The sequence below is a fragment of the Lemur catta genome, chromosome 1 (genome assembly GCF_020740605.2).
Source record: "Lemur catta isolate mLemCat1 chromosome 1, mLemCat1.pri, whole genome shotgun sequence".
Classification (NCBI taxonomy): Eukaryota; Metazoa; Chordata; class Mammalia; order Primates; family Lemuridae; genus Lemur; species Lemur catta.
Window position 1 is genome coordinate 86,190,148 of NC_059128.1, and position 21,016 is coordinate 86,211,163.

General features: G+C 35.9%; 1 protein-coding gene across 2 annotated transcripts in view; it reads left to right on the forward strand.

Moving 5' to 3' along the window:
• The window catches only part of UNC13C (unc-13 homolog C), a 533,240-nt gene that overhangs the window by 196,331 nt on the left and 315,893 nt on the right, over positions 1–21,016 (forward strand). Inside the window, exons 5-7 of one of the 2 annotated variants that reach the window (XM_045555386.1) lie at positions 16,072–16,150; positions 17,171–17,176; positions 18,336–18,407. In XM_045555386.1, coding sequence (XP_045411342.1) covers positions 16,072–16,150; positions 17,171–17,176; positions 18,336–18,407 — 157 coding nt within the window. The remainder of the gene's footprint in view (positions 1–16,071; positions 16,151–17,170; positions 17,177–18,335; positions 18,408–21,016) is intronic. The other variant, XM_045555388.1, reaches the window with a different exon arrangement.

Sequence of the window (21,016 nt, forward strand, 5' to 3'; positions counted from 1 at the left end):
GATGCTTAACACCTCTGTACTTGACTATGTTAATGTATAAAATAAGGATAATAGTAATTCTATCTCATTGGTTTATTGTATGGATTCAATGAATTAATGTGTGTATGCAGCTATAAAAGTACCTGGCATGTAATAAGAGCTCAATAAGTTATCATTATTGAACAGTTCCATAATATTTATTGAGCAACTACTATGTGCTAGGCATTGTTCAAAGCATTTGGTAATAAAACAAAGATCCTTGCCCTGATGGAGCTTGAATTCTAGTAGATGATAAAAAAATAAACATACATAAATTGTATAATATACATATGTATGATGGTCCTGAGAACTATGAAATAGAAAAAATAAAGCAGAATAAAGGGGATTAGGACTGCTGAGGTGGGGGTAAGTTTTGAAAGAGGGAAGGGGCAATGTGCAGACTACAGCATTAAATAGGATAGTAAGGTTATGTAAGGCTCATTGACAAGATGAGATTGAAAAAAAATACTTATGCATAATATACAATAAGTAGCCCTAAACTATAGTACTTTTGAGGTAAAAATCACTTTTTGGTTCTCTCACTTGTGTATGGTTTTGCCCGAGATACATTTATGCTTATCACATATGTCTACACAGTCAAATCAGAATGAAGCAAGGACCCCTGGCTCTATGTGATTCAGAGTCTCCAAAAGAGAAACATCAACTTCTTTATGCAAGACAAATCCATGGTTAACAAGGCAAGTCCCCTGGACCTTGGGTGCCTTGTCACAGCCTTCCTCACAGCTCAGGGCTCCCGTACTGGAAGCAGGTGTCCCTGGGGTGCTGCAGACTGCTCTCCAAGCCCCTCTGCTCCTCTTCTCGCTTCACTCTAAGTGTTCAACTACATGGACATTTTGGTGTCTGAGGAGGGGGGGCTTCAGAGTAGAGCTGAAGGTATGGTGGGGTCAATGTCTTGGAAACTCAAAGAGAAAAGGAACTTGCTAGCTCTCCCATTGGAAGTTACGTAGTAACTTCATTTGATAGCTGAGAGATTATACACAATCTGGAGCAACAATTCTATACTCCAATTATAAACTAACCTAAATGGTCCAGGGATAGAGTGAAGGGTATCCTCTGTTGATCTTTGCATTTTATGTGTACAGATATCTCAGAAGTTCTACCATGGTTGTTCCATTGGCTACATATGGGTTACAATTTGGCATTTTGCTGTCAGTATGACCAGACAAATAGGTGCAACTGCTTCCGAATTGGGATATCCAATTTACATATTAGTTTAAATTAAATATGATTAAATGACATAATATAGGCAAAAGTGTCTAGCACTTTTAAAATAAAAAGTACCAGACATGTTAATATGTTTACTTCATTTACAGTATGTATAAGACCCTATGTTTCACAACTGCTTGACTAATATCATTTGAATCAATTTTCTGCTATTGAACAACTGTATTAACTTTGAACAATTTTTTTAACTTCTTTGAACCACAATTTCCTCCTCTCTAAAGTAGAAATAGTAATTCTTACTTGAAAAGTTATTGTAAGTGTTACAAAGAATACATATAAAGAGCCTAGTACAGTACTTGACATATAGTTTCAACAATTGGAAGATATGTTTATTATAATTTATTAAGCAAGAAAAACTTACTAAACCATATTTTTTTGTCTAGCAAAACAAGTGTTATTAAATAATTTTTCTCATCTGTGATTTTTTTTGAAAATCATTTCTAGGTTTAAATTAGTTGTTTTACCACTAATTAGATGATTAATGCTCTCATCTAATGAGCGTTATCATAAATAAGGCTTCTGTGGCATAAAATATTTATTTTGCACTGAAGTGCAATGCTGTATCTTAAATTACTTCATGATGAGTGATTCATGCATTTATGATAGAAATCTTTCCTCTTTTGAACTAATTTATATAGTTTGGTTATATGCAATTCAATGCTTTATGATTACATGCACTTATATATCATCACAGATCTCCCCAGCAAGTTTATGTTTCTTTAAGGTCAATAATAAACTTATTTTATGTTCTCTATGTCAAGAACTGTGGAGGGTCTGATATTTTACCTTACTTGCAAGCTGACAAGTTAGCCTGCCGCAGTTGTAATAGGCGCTCACAGAAGACACTGGACTCTTGGGTCGGAGACAATATTATTACTCATGACATAGCAGGCAGCATGAGTATAATGTTTGCAACAATTCCCCTTGTCCCCTAAGTCTCACAAGGTGACATGGAGGTGGGCCTAGGTGGATGCAGGACACACAGTGAATTTGTATCCGTTTTTCCATTTGGGAAACCGAAATCCAAGCAAACCAAGTCAAACTCTGTTTCACAGGGAGACATAATATTTACTGTACTGATCAGCAAACAAATCTGTCCTCTACTACAGAGAAATATACACTACAAAAGGCAATCAGTGCCTCCAATAACAAGATGTACATAAATGCAAGAGACCCATGAAGAATTATCTCCCAATATTCTATGGCACTTAGTAGCCTAGGCATATAGTAGGAACTCGGTTAATGTTGAAGTGAATTAATTTGACCAGAGAATCATCTCATAAAAAGCACTGAATTGATGTTGTCACTGTGAATTCCATGACTATTTATGTGTACCTCTATGGTGGCTTCCCTTTCAATTGAGTTTATGAGAAAAATACTGATTTAAAAGAACTAAATATTGATTCATATACGATGTAGAAAGATCTAAGAGTCCATGTCAATCAAAGACAAAGATAAAGGAAAATAAAGGAATTAGTTCAGTTAGTGAAGTAACAAACTATAGGAGTTCTTTATTGAGATATTAGCAAGAATTGTGGTTAGTGGTGTTCTGGTAAATGTTTTACAACTGGCTCGTCAGTTAAAAAAAAAAGACCCTAGTTTGTAGTATTTCCCTATTTTCCTGGTCTAAGTTATCCTACTGTGGTCAATTTCAAGCTATCAGTGTAACATTTCTGAATGTGGAGTTGGGGAAAGATGTGTACAATCTAGTCTCCAGAGCCGTGGGGCCAGCTCCAGTGCACCACTGGTTGCATTGCACGAAATGGAAGCAATAACACTCATCCCCCCAAAGTCTCACCCTTTGTCCCAGAGTTCTCCCTCAATATGAACAGAGTGATGGGTGCAATGTTAGTGATTCTTCTTGGGATATTTGGCTGATGCAGTTAGCTGCTTTTTCTATAGAAAAATCGGGGATGCAAAAGTCTGCTCTTCCCTGATACATTGTCCTCTGGTTGTAAGATAAGACCCAGGAGATTACTTCTTATTGGTTTATTCATGCCTAAGACCCATCTATTTCTATGGGGTTCTAATTATCATTAGCTCAAATGATAATTAGAGCTTGGCTAGGGAGGCAAAGTGACCAAGTTATGAGGCACTGATGTGTTCTGTGACCAGTACTTGTTGACTGGTACAAGGTTACTACTTTTGTTCTATTATCATAGTACTCACAGTTTACAAACAAATTTAACATGTGTTCTCTTTCCTCCCTTCTCAAGGGGAAATAATCACAAAAAGGTAAGTAGTTAAGCTCGTACCATGGCAAACTGCAGAGGAGAGATCCATGTAATAGGCGTTATGGACAAATATTAATACTAGGCAGGCATGCACCCAAAGGAAAAATTCAGGTAGATGTTTGTATCATTTTTGTGTTACTGACCGTATTCAGAAACATGTCTCTTTTCAAAGAGCTTTACTTACATACCACTGACCAGATAATTCTTGCCAAAGTCCAGAGAATCATACACAGTGCCAACCAGCCCCGACACCAACACATTCAGAAAGAAGACTGCTAAATTATGATACGTACATAAGGTGTTCCTTACAGGAGCTGGAGAGAATAAATAAGATCTTCCCTCTTTCTCCTTCTCCAGCCAAATCCCCCAAATCTACAGTTTGGTTCCTTCTTTCTCCCCTCCACCCTAATTAGATCTATGTTGGTTTGTTTATTTGAAATACTGGGTTTAAAAAGTATTTCTAGAATACAGTACTAGTTTGACAGTCTGCACTAGCAGAGTTGATTACACATTAAGCTAAACATAGATGGATATGTCTTTGTTTAAATAGCTACAATTACTTTTTGGTTGGGTGTCTGTTTTCTAAACCTCCATTTCGTCTAGCAACTATACCTGAATATGCAAGGCGTATCCATTACGAACAGACAGTACTTGCTCTGTATTTCAACCCTGATTGCCCTGTGGAGGCAAAATGCCCCTATGCTAAGAACAGTAAGAACAACGGTTTGGTTTGCAGAGGAATTTATTTGTTTTTCAATTTTCAGAGAATTATACATTTTAGAATAAAAATATTTGTTCCAAATCCTGAAGCAGGGGGAAAAAAAAAACAAACTGGGACAGTGTTTTAGTTTCTAATTACTGAACACTTCCAAATGTGTATGTATGTGCACTCACCCATACACATTTGCTTTAGAAAGGAGTATTTTTAAAAAAAGATCATTCCACAATGTTTATATGTATCAAAACATTATGTTCAACCCCATAAATTGCATACATTTATTATTTGTCAATTAAAAATAAAATAAAACTTTAAAAAATGAAGGAATTATTTCACTTATTAATTTCATTATTCACTGAGTATCTAATATGTATAAAATCCTATACTAACTACTAAGCATGGAAAGTAAGATTTATGTAGTTCCTATTTTTAAGGAGTTCATAATCTGGGGAAAGTCAGATGTAAGCTGTGAGCAAACAACTTCAGCACAATGCTTAATGTCTGTCAGAAACAGAATAAATTGAGTGCAGTGGTAGCATGGTCAGATTGATCCTCAGCTATTAAAAAAAGTTATTTAAGAGTATGCAGTTGAATCTTGCTAACTTTGTATGCTTCTGATCATTTGCACAACTCTGGGCAGTCACTCCTCTGTGTACTTTCATGGATTGCAGACAAATTATTTTGTAGCAGATGGGTAGGTTGGGGAAGCCATTTCTCAACTTGCCAATAGAACAGGTAAGTCATGATTGAAATTTTCAGAGGTGAGAGAATATTCTCTAGTCCAATGGTGTCAGAAGTCTACCAGCCATAGGAGTTGAGATCACACATTGAAGGAGGCAAAGGCAAAAATGGAGCTACTGAGGGAGAGAAATAACAGACTGGGAATCAGTGGCCAGAGAAACTTTTAAAAAATATAATTGATACTACAATATTATTATATTTTATCCTTGCATGTTTGGATCAATTGGAATTCCTCCAACACCCATCCTCTGATTGGCAATTCTTTAATACAGTACCTGGTGTGCATTTATTGTCTTTATAAAATTAGATTTTAATTCTATCCTAAGAATTCTGTACTTTCTCTTAAAATAGTGAGACACCCATGGAATAATATATAACCAGGGCCTGACTCAGTTGTACTGCCTGTGAATGGGGTACTTACTAAGATACACAGAGTGGGAATCTTCTTTACCTTATTCATTTTTTATCCTTTGAGGTGAGTAGGACCAGAGGGACTTCCTTGGTACTATCTGTGAAAGCTAAACCACTGTGTTGGATATGTCTTTAGTGTGAGCTAAAGCCTGGGTTATATTTTGTGTTCCTGTTCACGTGGAACTGGGAAACTATAAAAGAGGATGCAAGAAACATTTTCTAATAATAAGAGGGATGTGGGTTGTGAAAGTCTGGCAACCACCAGGTAGCTTTAGTCTCTGCTGTCAGGTACTGCTAATTTTCATTACTGATAGAAGAGGGATTATTAAAAATCTTAGGGGTTAAAATATACAGCATACTTCTAAAGAACAGTATAATTAACAGATATCTAAGGTTTTATCTTTGAGACATATGGTTTCTGTGCTATTGAATATTTGATTCTATTTAATGACTTTTAAATAAAGCCTATTAAGATGCTGGTCTTTCATGAATTATGAATATGTATAAATGGATGCTAAGATTTTCCAGAAAGAGATTACTGAAAAAAAAATTAGCTTCAAACCAAGGGACATTCTTACACAGAGTTTCATATTTACTATGGTTTTGATCCACAGAAGCATGGCTTGGATGTTGAAAAACTAACACCTTAAATTGAGACCCTACATAGCACAGGATTTTAATTAAAGGAAAATTTTTTTCAAACAATAGTTTGATTATGAGACAGTTTGGGGGCTGCATTTTCTTGTTTTCTGTTCTGCAGTATGTGATAATCTCTGAGGTTAATTTAGGTGCAGGTGCACATAACATTATAGAAGGAGTAAGAAAGGTTTTTGGAATAGGGAATTGAAAACCCTAGAAAAGGCTACATTGTCCACTTGATAAACAATGTGTTAAGGAAATGAGCTCAAGAAGGTCCGTATTCTAACTGAGCTGTTAGAAATTAATCCCTGACACCTCACATTGTTCCCAAGCCTAATATTGAGAAAACGTGCAAGAGAGTGTTAGAAGCTGCATTTAGGTTTTTGCTTTTTCAACTCCTTGTAATAAAAACCTATGACCACTTTGTTGTTTTTCTATAAAAAAAAGATTTTTAATTACTGGAAATATAATTTTCAATCTCCTCTCTTACCAGGATAGTATATCTTTTATATCCCCTTTATTTCTTTAAAAACTTAAAAATGGAATTAGGTTTTAAAAGTTAATGTAAAGATGAATAATGAGTAGCTAGCACTTCTGAAACCATGTTTCGAAGGAACAAGCGTTTGAAAAAAATGCCTGCCTAAAGTGTTAAGGAGCATTATGGAGCTTCAAGAGGTCAAATGCCCAAGAAAGGAGAAAGTAATTTAGTAGAATACAGCTTCTCCTTGACAGTGAGGGCATTTACTCTTTAAAATATTATGGCAGTTTGAATTGGGAATTTTACCAGAGTTCATGAAGTGGAATGGAGGGGTTGAAAAAGAAAGTGGTGAAACCACCTCAGTCAAGACCCTCATTAAGGAATCCATTAAGGAATCTGGGATTACTGCAACAATCTTTTAGACAATCTCTCTGTCTCCTTTATTCGTCCTCCAATCCATCATGAATATCACTGCCAGACTAGTCTTCTTAAAACATTGTTTTCATCATGTTAGTCTCGTGGCTAAATAGCTGTAGGAAGATGGATGCGGTGGTTTTGTTCAAGATGAATTGAAGCTGAGATAAACTAGAGATGGGGAAATTAGTTTTTAGGAAGTCACCAAAAAGAATTTCAGGCGTAACAATAAAATTCACAACAAATATACGTGGTGATCAAAATGTAAAGGAAGATGCAAATGAGAGAGGATGTGAGGATGAGAGAGAGAGAGAGAATAAAAATGGACAAGGCTTGATACTCCTTGGATATTAGAGGTGAAGAAGAGGGGAAAAAGAGGACTGCAATGATGGTCTAGAGCCCTGACCTAGCTCGCTATTAATAATCTGGGTATCTTGGGCAAGTATTTATATTTTTTGCAGTCCAGTTCCCACATCTCTAAAATACAAGAATGTTGGAATATATCATTTCATAGGTTGTTTCAATTTTACTACTAGGATTAGCTGTTATTTAGTACTTTAAACCTCTTTGCACAAATGGTGCTGATACACAAAACAGAGAAATTAAAAGGAAACATCCAAAAAAATTTGCAGCAAAAATAATTGGTTCTAAAATGGATGTATTGGCTTGAAAGTGCTGACATGTTTGTGGAGATATTCAAGAACATTTAAAAATTGTTTATTGATACCCACTGTGTTCCAGGCACTCGGCCGAACAGACGTGTTCCTTGCCTGCTGCCGTGGAGTCACTTTGTAGAGATCGACTAGAGAAAATTTACTAGATTTACTAGAGAAAGCCAGAGAGAGAAAACAAGACAGAGAGAAAGAAAGGAAAACATTTAAAAAATGATGAGAAATTCACCATGCCAATTCACTATTTTATTAGTACATGCCCAGAATAAGCAAGATGAAAGGTATGACTATTCTGTACTTTAAGTTTCATTTTCCTTTTAGCTCTCAGGCATGAACATTATTGTTCCACTGTGCCTAATTTTATGTATTTTTCATACAACCGTGGCCTCTGAACTCAAGCCAATTACTTCATCTTATGTTCAACCAAGGAAGGAAGGATCACTCCAAGGCAAGAGGAGCTGTGGCCATTCTGGTCTTATTGAAAGATGGTGTGTTGATCTGTAATATGGTTCCCTCTACAGAGATCATCAAGGTTACTTTTGAGTACTATGTGCAATTTCCCAGAAAGGAAAACATCCTGCTTTATGGCCACAGTTAAGAGAATCTAGGGGTTAATGCAGAGAAGATGGTGGGGTCTGGAATCATTAGTACTGAGGAGGACCTTTATTCTTTGAAGTTTGTTTCCCTTTTGAGACAGGGCTTAGAAAAATATTTGAGAAGATAAAAGCGGTGTTTTTCAGAGGTTACAGTTAACAGAAATGTGAACTTAGTTGAGTCACCTATGAGATTCTTGTCTGATGTGAAATTAAATATTAATAACTAGGACTAGGCTTGTAGATAAGGATGAGGCAAGCAATTAGCTCAACCAAGAAGTAGCATCGTCAGGACAAAGGTGCTAACCAAGGATCAGCAGGGGAAAGATGTCTGGACCAAAGCTGAGTCAAAAGGGGAAATTAACAGAGCTCAAAATACAATATAGGGTGCAAACACAACTTTGGTGTTCTGCCCTTCTCTTCTTTGACTTCTCTAGGTGTATAGTTTCCTACAAGTTCACGTCTGCCAGAGACTCTGTTACTAATCTATTCCTTAGTTTGGAGGAATGTATTAATGAATACCCCAGGCAGGAGTAGGCCAGCATACGTACAATCAGCTTCAATACTGTTCCTGTCTGCACAAATCTCTGTTAAAATGATTGCTACCCACAGTACGTAATTTACTTACATGTATTATCTCAATCAATCAATCAATTGATGCTCTCAACAAGGCTGTAAGGCAAATATTTTTTTTTTCCATTTTCCATAGGAGATAACTGAGACTCATAGAGGTTAAAACATATTTACTGGCCTAGTAAATACTAGGCTTTTATCTTCTTCCCTGTGACTAAAGTTTTTTCTACTAACCCTTTATAGTGTGAGGTTCCTGACTTTCTCCCTGTTCCTTAGGCTTCTGGCTTGCTCTTTCCAGGTGTTATTTCAAAGATAAAAATCTAAATCTCAAACCAACACCATGATTTATTTCCTGTCACATCCCTCTGGTGCCAAGGCCTAGTCTCTTTAACTTCCACTTTTTGTTCTTCTTTGCTACCTGCCAGAGTTGATTCTAGGGAAGTTGAGCTGATTAAGATCGGTTTCTTGATTTGAAATATGTATTATAGCAGGGACATTTCCTGTAAAGAAATAGAAGGCAGTTTTACAGGGGCTATGACAAAAGACTTAGAACAATGGTTCTCAGGCATTTTCCTGCCCCAGTTCAACCAAAAAGTAGGACATCCTCTGTCAGTAACAAATGTTTTCTTTTCATCCATGCAGGGGCTGAGAAGCCCATCTGAGAGGGAGGAGCCATAAATTTCTCTCCCCTCTCTCCCCTTGTCTTCCTGCTGAGAATCCCTGATGTTCAAGTTATAGGGAAGGACAGTTGGTTGAGATGGAAGGAGGTGTTTAGGTCTACCTTATGGGTCAGTCAGTGAGTGTGTTGTCCACGTTTTCTTTGAGAGGCAAATAGGTGTTGGCCCTATGCTACTGGGTGAGGAGGCCAGTACCAGAAGAGGGAATAGTGGAGTAAAAACAGAGAAGTGTGGAATTAGAGCAATGCCCCTGAGGATCTGCAGGGAGTTCAGAATGGCTGGAAGTAGTAGAAGTAGATGGGAGAAGTTGAAAGGGATGAGACTGGAGGGCCAGTTGTACCTTACTGGATGTAAAGGGGTTTGTTCTATATCGTGCCAGTGATCAGGGACATTGAGTATGGAAATGACATGTGTTTAGATTTGTGATATAGAAAATCACTCTATTGGCAGTCTAAAAAATGGGCTGGCAAAAAAGCTGGGAGATTAGGTAAAATGGTAAGAAATGCAATAACACACTGTCAATGGGGAGGTTCATCAGGGGGACGGATGCCAAAAATATCCTATTTTACCAGTTCCACAACATACATTTTTTTATGCATTATAACAAATTGATATGCATCTTAATAACTGATGGTTTCTTAAAAATGTTGGTAGCCAAGCAGCAGTTGTAAGACCTTCATCGTCTGTATGCTTGTAAACTTAGTCAAAAGTTAGTTAAGTGTCCTGGGAAAATATCACAGGACTGTGATATTGACTGCTTTTGCGGGTGGCATGGCCAGACAACTACTACAATATCTTATCATTTCAGTTAAAAACAATAAAGATGATTTGAGAAAAGATAGAGTCCTCTTTGTCTCTTTTGATGTTTTTTTGTAAGATTGAGAGCCTACCAACATCAAAACCTGCAGCACAGCTGTATGCTGCATGGAACAAAAGAAACAATAATATGGAGCACTATTTTACAAAATACCAAATCACTGATGCTCTTGATGGCTTAATGAACAACATTTTGGGAAAAATTCTACACATTGACAATTCCGATGAAGAGTGGTTCTAAAAATTTAGACTCTGAATGAGAAGTTTAAGGAATAAGTTAATTTAATTTATTTCGTTTATATTTTCCTTTCATGCATAGGCAAAAATGATTGATTAAATGACAAAAATCTGTCATAGAATAAGTCAGTTTAAGTGGGCCCTAAATTTAAATTCAAATTGCTAAGAAAGCCTGGTGTTACAAATTAATTTAATGTCTTCATAATAGTATATAAAATAATGCTGTATCTTACGACAGATGGTGTCTTAGCTTTGATGAAGCATGGAATCAAAAAGTCTTTAGGAATTGGTGATTAATTGTATGTGGGGAGTGAATCCTCTATTGCACGGACACAGATATTCAGTGTTGACAATAGGTGAAAAAATGAGAGAATAAAACATCCTGAATAGCTAATATTCAGCAGGTGAATATTTAAATGAAGTAATGATCATCAGGAAAATTGTATTAAATGTATGTAAAATACAAAATGTTAAGCAAAAAAACAGCAAAATATATTATTGTATGTTTACCATTACATACATAAATAAATACAAAGAGTTGTTTATAAAAGTCTGAAAGAAGATATAGCTGTATTAAAGGATGGAAATTTAGAATGATTCATTATGAGTATTTTACATTGGCTTAATCTTCTATAATGCTGAAAAAGATTAATTACATAGCTCTATCCAGTAATTGTCTTAGAAACACAGACATAAACAGAAACACTATGCATTTATATTTTTGGCCAATGGTTTTCAATTAATTTTAAAACTTCTTCAGATATAAACAAAGTCTACCAGTTTTTTAATTTCTAATGGAAATTAGCTAGTCTATGAATATTAGCCAAATATTCATCAATGTCCACTTGTGGAAATAGCACATCTTTGTCCCATAGTCAGAAAGATATTCCTTTGGAAGATCTGCTTGACAGTTTTCTTTTTTAAAATTGTCTTACCATTTGTTTTTTAGTTATTATTTTTAAATTGACAGATAAAATTGTATGTATTTAACACATACAATATTAAGTTTTAAAATATACATATATATATATACACACATACACACATGGTGTGGAATGACTATATCTACCTAATTAACATATGCAGTACCTCACATAGTTATCATTTATGTAGTGAGATCACTTAACATCCACTTTCTTAGCATTTTTCAGGAAAATAATACATTGTTATTAACTGTGGTCACCATATTGTACAATAGATCTCTTGAACTTATTCCTCTCTCACTAAAATTTTGCCAACCACTCTGGTAACTATCATTCTATTGTCTAGTTCTGAGAGATCAACGTTTTAAATTCCACGTATGGGTGAGATCATGCAGTATTTGTCTTTCTATGTCCACTATTTCACTTAACATAATATCCTCCAGGTTCATTCATGTTGTTGCAAATGTAAGGATTTCATTCTTATTTAAGGAGAAATAGTATTTTGTTATGTATATATTACCACATTTTCATTATCGATTTATCTATTGATGAGCAGTTAGGTCTATTTCATGTATTGGCTATTGTGAATAATGTGACAATAAACTTAGGAATGCAGATATTTTTTCAACATACTGATTCCATTTTTTATATATAGCCAGTATATATCAAATGGTATATATCAAATTGATCCTATGTTAGTTCTATTTTTAATTTTTTGAGGAACCTCCATGCTGTTTTTTATAATGGCTGTACTAATCTACATTCCCATCAACAGTGTGCAGGTGCTCCCTTTTCTTCATAGCATCGCCAACACCTGTTGTCTTTTTGATAATAGCCATTCTTACATGTGTGAGGTGATATCTCATTGTGGTTTTATTTTACCTTTCATGATGATTAACGATGAGCATTTTTTCATATACCTGCTTGACAGTTTTCATGCAGTGCTCTCCTGGTGCCTTCTTGGAGGTCTTTTCCAATCTCTATACATTCAACAGGTTACCAGATCAATTTTGAATGAAAATAACTATTCTGTATTTCATCAGTAAAATCAGCTATTATTTCCTCTACCTAAATATCAGATGTCTTCAAAATTCCAGAATATATGTAATTTGTATAATTTATATTGTATTTATTTTGTAACAAGACAACTGAATCTGAGTCAAAGTACGTAGCAATAGACTTTTACACATCAGATTTTATTAAATTCAGTAAACTCGTTTTAATATTATTATGGAAAGAATTGAGAAACAGAACCATTGAAATATTAAAACTATGTTAACTAAGTGTAAATTTCGAAGGTCTCACCACAAAAAATAAGTGAGGTGATGAATGTTAATTAGCTTGATTTAATCAGTTCACATTGTATACCTGTATAAAAACATCACACTGTACCCCATAAATGTATACAGTTATGATTTTTCAATTAAAATATTATTAATAAAAACCATGTTAATAGAGCAAATGTTGAATTAGACCACATCTCCCTTCATTTAGCCTTTAACATAATATCTATTTTTGTCAATTTTATGTGATCACTGACTTTTCAGATATTTCCACAGATCTCACCTTTTTATCCCACCTGTAATGCCTGTAGTCTAAAAGCTCCTTTTGTCCTAGGGAGAACACTTGAATAGCTGCAAAGGAACCATTTGGGAAAGATTAGGGCTATTTTATACAATGAATACAGAGTTTTTGATCCGAAGATAATACTCTCTTGAAATGCATTGAAAAAATATCTGAATGTTGGCAGCACTCCTGGATCAACTGGTACATAACTCTTATTTCCTCCTAGCAAAAAAACCTTGTGGCTATTAAGAACATGAAGTTTCAGGTAAAATAATCCTGCAATGGAAATCAAGCTGCCATTCACTGGCTGTATAATCTGGGCCTGGGTAAATTGTTTAACTTTAGTTCCATGAAATGTAACATGAGGTTAATTGTAGGCCCCAGTTCATACTGTTATAGATGTGGGATGGCCCAATCATTTGTCTATTGATATTTCTAGTCTTCACCATTTTTTGTTTTTTAATCTCTCCAAGATCTCTCCTGGGTAGGAAGCCTTCTGATACATATTGCAAAAATATTTTGCATTTGTGTAGGTCTTCAATGTATTTATCAGATGCTTCTCTAATCATGAGATGAGGCCAGTAGGGCCGAATTTTTTTATTAAGGTCTAGGTTTTTTTTATTATTACTTGATGGATAGGCTCATGGAAGTGTAAATTTATCTAAACTTCTTATGGTAATAATTAAAATGTAAAAGTATGAGGAAACACAACATGGTAAAGAACATTTTTGAGACTACCTGTAAAGGTTAAGAAAGCATTTTTATTGTCTTGCAGTTTTCCATATTACCAACTCTAAGTTCAGTAAGATTCAATGACAAACTCAGAAAAGGCAGAGATAAATTTTGGATGCATGTCTTCTAACTTGGACTCATTATTGCTCAGATTTGCCGTACATCCTTGGATATCTCTGCTCTGATGAGACAAGCATAGGAGAGAAGTGTCAGGCCCGAGAAAATACATGTGTGTAACTGATTCCAGACTCAAGATTCTGGGTGCACTTTGAAAATCTGAATTAAGTTTCATGAGAAGGAAAACATAAAGGCAAAAAATACTTATTACTGGTAGGAAGAAAATATGCAACTCATTTATATAACACTTTGCAGTTTATAAATCACTTTCTCAACTATTATCTGAACTGAACGTGTTTTTCTACATAGCTATGAAAGTCACATTATTTAGGAGTCAAAAAATTTCAAAACAATTGGAGACAGTGAGATAGTATGATTAACATGTACCATGGCAGATTAGCATGTACTATGGCAGAAGGATATTTATTCCTGCTTACACTTAGGTCATTATTATTATAATACTGTTCACAGAGAGGAGAAAATAAAAACTGCTTTGAAGCACAGCCTAAGATTGGAGCAAATGAAATGGAAAAATTCTTCAAGAAACAATTGACATAGCCCTTTCCCCATGTATTTGATGTTTTGAATGTGGAAGGGTCACACCAGCATTGGCAGGGAGAGGGAAGGAATATGGAAAGAGGACAGGAGGGAAGAAGTTACCTTGATGGAGTAGTCGGTGTGCATTCTGAGAGGGGGCTTTGACTCACTGGGACTATCACAGCATTTCACCTAAAAAGTGCCAATTGTCATTATTCTGGGCAATTAGGGAAACCATATTAGCTGCTTTATCATAGAATCAGTGTGGAGAGGGTCTTAAATGCCATTTCTCCCTTCTGCGTACATTCTCTTCCCTTCATTTCTCCTTCTTTCATCATTCTTAATCTCTGGTCCACATTTACTCCTTTCCTTTATTCTACGATCTAAACTAAAGACAACTTTTAGTTGAAGTGCATGACTAAGAATAATTTATTCATCACTGACATCCTTGTGTACATTTGCAGTGGTTTTATCACACTTATTGCATTTGTCCTCACAAACGAAGTTACGGTGTTATTATTCACTTGTTACCATTTTATCACTATTACTATTTTGTTTTTATTACTATTTGACATGAATTGTATGATGCATTTAGTGAATTGTCTAAGACTACTGTGCCAGTCATTGACACGTCAAGGAAGTGTTAGAGTTAGGACCACGGCTACTAAGAAAAATCCATTAAGATAAGAAGTCTTTTATTAAGCTCAGCAGCAAGAACACAGAGGCCATCTCTCTGTCGGTGAAAAATTGGATTGTAAAACATTGATAACCTGTCACAAGCTGTTGTAGCCTGTTCCAATGACAGAGTTGCCCAGCCAGCACCCAGAGGCATAAACTATGCTGTTCATGGTGAATACGCTGACCCTGAGCAAGAGGTCAGCAGGAGGTTTGTAGTCCAAGTGAGCATAAGGAGATGCGATCATCAGTGATTTTAGCATCTTGTTGGTTTTATAAAATGACTAGATTTGATGCAATAAAAAGTCAAATTCAGTGTGTCAAACTCATTTTTAAGAAACAAAGATACATATTTATCTCTTCCACTTTAATTACTGCATTCTTCCCATCAATTCATTCAATCAGTATACTATTGATGAATATATAGGTAACTTAGATTGTGTTGCTATTATAAAAAATTGCAATGAACATCCTTACACAACAAATTATTTTATAAATAATTATGTGCATTTGTGTGGGATAAATTCAGACAAGTGGGACTTTTGGTATAAGGTAATCACTAATATTTTAAATGTGTCCGTGGCTCCTTCAGATGCCATTTTTGAGTTTAATCTGTGAAGATGAAGCACACAAAAGTATTGTTTTTATAATAAAAGTAATTTCTTTACCATTGCAGACAGACTAAGCTTGCACCAAAAATGGTTTGGTTCTGTTTCCTCCTGGAGGTACAAAGTTCCATATATCTAACAATTTTGATTCTCCTCTCTGTGTTGCTAACATAAAACCACTGTGTCCAACCAGGCCATGTATACTTTAAAGGGTCAACGTACAGAACTATCCAAGAAGGCAAGTGATCAACAGGTGTGGTAGCTAGAGTCTTCTTCCCTCTCATTGGACCAAGTCCTAGGGTCTTGGATCTTTGCTGCTTCGTGAATTAGTTGAAAACCATGGTATCCATTTAATATTTTTCATAGCCTTTATACTACGAACACTGGATTTTTTCTTATGGGAAGTCATCTTACCTATTGAAATTATTGCTTTTCTTTCCCTTTTCAGGGCTGCGTGGGGACTTTATGGTATTGACAGTATGCCGGATCTCCGCAGAAAAAAAACTTTGCCTATCGTACGAGATGTGGTAAGTTATGCCTGTTTAATTCCCTTTGATTATATGTGTTGACTTTTTCTTTACTAAAATGTAATATCCTTCTCATCAATGCCTAGCCTGTAAGTATTTCACAGAATAAAATATATGAGGCCACATTCTACAAAGTGTTATATTTATTATTTCTTTAAAATCTATTAGATGGAATAAATAACTCTAAACTTTTGACAGCTTTTGAGATGAGTTGAAATTACAAATTGAGTTAAAATGACCCTATAATTGAGCAAAAAGAAATTACACAGCACGCCAAGTAAGCTTCTGCAGCTAGGCTTTGATGTGTTCAGTGTTATGAATGACCACAAGTTTAATTTGCAAAGTTTAAGGCTTGATTTGAACTTCTTTACCTTAACCCAATAGACTTGAATACTTTAGAAATCAAGTAGATAATATTAATCAATTCTTTATTCTATTAAGGTTAATTCTAGCCAAATTAATATGTTCTCCTACTATCTAAAGAAAACCATGGCTTCCAAGTCATTAAAATCTTTATTATTCCTGATCATGACTCTGAATAAATCTCTCCTATAAGGAAATACGGTGAGACCACTTAGAAATGCAAAGAATTGATAGTGGTTTGTATTAAACTGTAAAAAGTAAAAATAGCCCATAAGCATGAAAAAAAGTGTTTTCTGTCATCCAAAATGTCTTCATATTTTTATAGGCATATTTTAATAGTGTATGATATGAAAAATGTATTTTCTCCTAGAGAAACATGAATTCCCTTTTAACAACGTGTATCATTTTTTGATAGAATTTTTAATTTTGCTAAGGAAACCTTTATCTGAAGACCATCACTTGAGTTTTAAAATATGATCTTGACCGAAAAGATCTTATACTGGAGAGCATGACGTGTCTGTGCAGTTAGCTCAGATTCCTGTCATTATGGAGTAGACTTTATTTTGAAGTGTTAATTTAACATTGTTGTGTTCTTTTCCTACCTCTCATATGTCTGATGATTTACATTTTGTTTCTTCCCATTCCTGGAATCTTCAGGCCATGGTAAGTGTTTTTCAGTTTATCTAATTAATATTCGCCAGTCTTCTCAAACATGCACTGCACTTATTCATGGGGTAAAAGAGGGCAAGATGGGGAAATGAAAAGACAGAGACATACAAGAATAAGGAGCTTGGGTTTTCGAAGAATTTAACATTTGGTTCAATTCTGAAAGACCAAATTATGTACACAACAGGTACAAACACAGACAAATTTTGGAGACAATACTTGTCAGAGATGGAATATTATCTTGGGTAAACCCTTGGAGATAAGCCGTCTATATGTTCACATGGTAGGGTAGAGAGAGTGGAGACATCCTTACTCAGGTGTGTGCTGAATTCTATCCGAGTGCATGAGTTTGTTGCCCTGAGGAGATATTTGTGTTACCAGATGGGGCTAGGGGTGATCAGGAATGCATTATTCCACTATGACTGCCCTTTGCTCCTAATGGGATATCAGATTTAATATTTCCATATGGAACTTCTGGCTTCCAAAATTCTCTACAGTGCTGTCAAGTTTATTGTAGTGCATACGTTGTAAGTAGGAACAGGTGATGATGGTTCTATTTTATAGGTATGGAAATTAAAGGGACTTGAGTCTTATTTAAGATTACCTAAGTTACCGGCATTAAATGAAGAAAATGAATCCAGATAGACTGATTCTCAGCAGATAAAATGAACACTTGGAAGAAAATATCCTGACTAGATATGGAAGGAAGAACATTCTAGGGAACTGTGAACAGCTCAAGAACCATCTAACACCAATTATAATTCAGGAGTATCGCCCAAGTCAGGCTGGCTCTGTATCAGTGGTCATGTTTTATGAAAAAAAAAAGTGATCATGACCACCATGGGGAATAACAAAGTCCTAAGAGCCTCTTGCTACCCGGGCCACCTTGGGCTGATCATCTTGCCTTTCTAGGCCTCAGTTTCATCATTTATAAAATGTAAGGGTTGGATTTGATGATCTATGGGATCTTTTCCAGTTTTAATGTTCTGTGATTCCATGTTCCAGATGAATTGGCTGATTGCTGAAAATGGCAGGCCCCTATTAACTAAAACATGAACAATGATAACTGATATTCTTACATTTTTACCTTCTGCTGAGCATTATCTACATGGCAGCCTCCCCGTGTATTAATAAGTCCTAATTCTATTTATTTTAGACTTTGGCTGCCCGGAAATCTGGACTCTCCCTGGCTATGGTGATTAGGACATCACTAAACAATGAGGAACTGGTAGGTGCAGCGTCAGTCACTAACTATGTATTGATCATAGTCACAAGAGGAAAACCATTCTGCTTGAGCTGCTTGCCTATAATGTTTATTCCAATGTTTCAGGAATAAGTGGGAGCCTGGGGAAAGCCTGATCCCAGGCAAACTTCCTTAGGGCCTCAGCTTCACTATCATACCAAATCATCCTCTGCTCCTCAAACGTGTGTGCACCTTCTCATCTTTAGAGACGCTTTCTGTCCTAACATAGCTTACCTGTTATTCTCCCCCTAGAAAAATCCTACTTATTTTTTTACGTAATTTAAGTTTTGCATCTTTTATGAGGCTTTCTCCAAACACCCTTCTCCCCTTCCAGTTGAATTATTAGTTTCCTCCTATGGGCTTTTCTAGCATTTAATCATGACCTCCATAGTGTAGTATGATTAAGAGTCAAGTCCACTTGGTATGAATCCCATCTGTGCCACTTAATTAGCATTGTTATATCTGGCAAGTTATATAAGTTCTCTGAGCCTCAGTTCCCTCATCAATAAAGGGAGGTAATAATAATACCAAGAGGATGACCAAGTCCACGTATACTTAACATTTGTCACAGCCTAGGGCATAGTAAACAATGGATGAGTTTCTGGTTTTATTATTTTTGTTATTATAATTAACTTATTTTGCATAATAAAACTTTTAAGCTCTGATATCCTTGAGGGTGGCACTATAGCTTGTTTTTTGTTCTTGTTAACAGTTTTCATCACCATTGCTTAGCATACTGTCCAGCATGAGGTAGAGGCTTTGTAAATTCTTGTTGAATGAGAGAAATAGGCTGAGTAGAAGATACAAGTAGGCTGCAAATATCCAGGTCAGGGGTTCTTACATTTGGCTCATTAGAACACCTGAGGGAGCTTAAAAATTATGATGCTGATGTCTCACGCCCAGCAATTCTGATTTAATTGGCTTCAGGTGTAACCTGGGTGGCTTGGGTTTACAAGTTTGTTTATTTTATTTTTTTTAACTCCCAGTGGTTGTGCTCTGGTAGCTCTGTCTTGGCACACTCAGCTGGGAATTTACTCAGGACAATTTATCTGTCTTCCCCCTTACGGGAACTAATATATCCTACCTCTCTCAATTTGAGCATCTTCGTCATTCTTACAGAATGAAAATTCTACCAAAAATAGTACATTACTTTAACATTCTATGTACTTGACATTTAAAAACTATTTTTATGTTTATATTTCTCATTCTCTCCTTTCTGTCATTGTCATTTTCCACCCCAAAGTCAACCTTTCCTAGGTTTTTCTATTAGCAGTCTCCCCCCACCCCAATACTACCCATCAGTAAAACAACACATGTCCATTTGAATCTCTGGAGGCCACAGCAAGTTAGAACATTTTCTATTGTGCTACAGCATTTAAAAAAAATGTGACTGCATTCCCAGTGTCCTATTGTTATCTATTAAATTTATGATTCAATGTAGTATTTTGGGTAGAGTCTGGATACAAGAGAAAGTAGACACTCTCTGGTGTATGAGAAGGCCCCACATTGCTTGCTGAATCTCAAAGCATCCAGTCTTTTTCTTTTGAGGAAATTATCAAGGTTGAAAGATTTTTATTGACAAACTCCTGCACTGTTCCTTTCTTATTTTTTAAAACATGGTATTTGATTTAAACTGTGAGTACTCATTTCTATGAAAAGTTAGCAGGAAAGCCATAGAAATTAGTGGAATGCTACTATATTTCCTGAGGTCCTGAACGGGGAACACATCCTCCATTTATGGTTAAATTAGCTATTGATCTGCTTTTTAGAAACTTAAAAAATATCACTTTGCTCCTTTAGTTTCAGAAGGCTAAGTAAAAGACTTTCCTGTGTTGGTGTTGGGTGGATGAACAGAGCTCATCCACTCCCTCTCAGATTCGTAAACCCATTTCCCTGGGGCCCACGTCTCAAAAAGTAAATGAACTATGACTTCTGTACAGCAGACATATTAAATATCACCCTTGACAAGCTGTCGCATTCAGTCATTACATGGGCAACTAACATAAATACTGAAGCAAATAATTTCCGGTCCTTGGTGCTGAAAGTCTTCCTAGGCACCCTCGATGTGAAAGCATGAAATATTTGCTTTTACAGGAAGGAAAGTGGCTTGGTGATGTGGAAAATATCAAATGGTAGCACTTCTATTTTAATTAAAGAGATGTATAGTAAAAATTTCGTTCATCTCTTCCAAGGAAGCAGTGGGCTCTAACAGCTGACACAGGAAGTGAGTCAGCCAGCACTGCCTCCATGAGCACTCTGTTGGCAGAGGGATACCAGATGCCCCATCCATCTCCAGTTCCAGCTCACCCACGAGGAACCATTGAGACTGATTGGGAACCTCAGTCTAATCAGCCATTAAGAACTGTGGTTTCTGAAATTTTCCATATGGCTTAATCATACAGAACGGAATAACCTATCTAGTATCCATACACCACAGTAGTCCGTCTGGCACTCTCCTATCCATCTTAGTGCTTGCTTTCCACAGAGTAATAGTTTCCTTGGTGTGGACCCAACAGTGAATCAATCAAAGTAGATACATTCAATAATTCAACACATACTTACTGACTGCCTACTGTGTGTCAGGCATTGTTTGA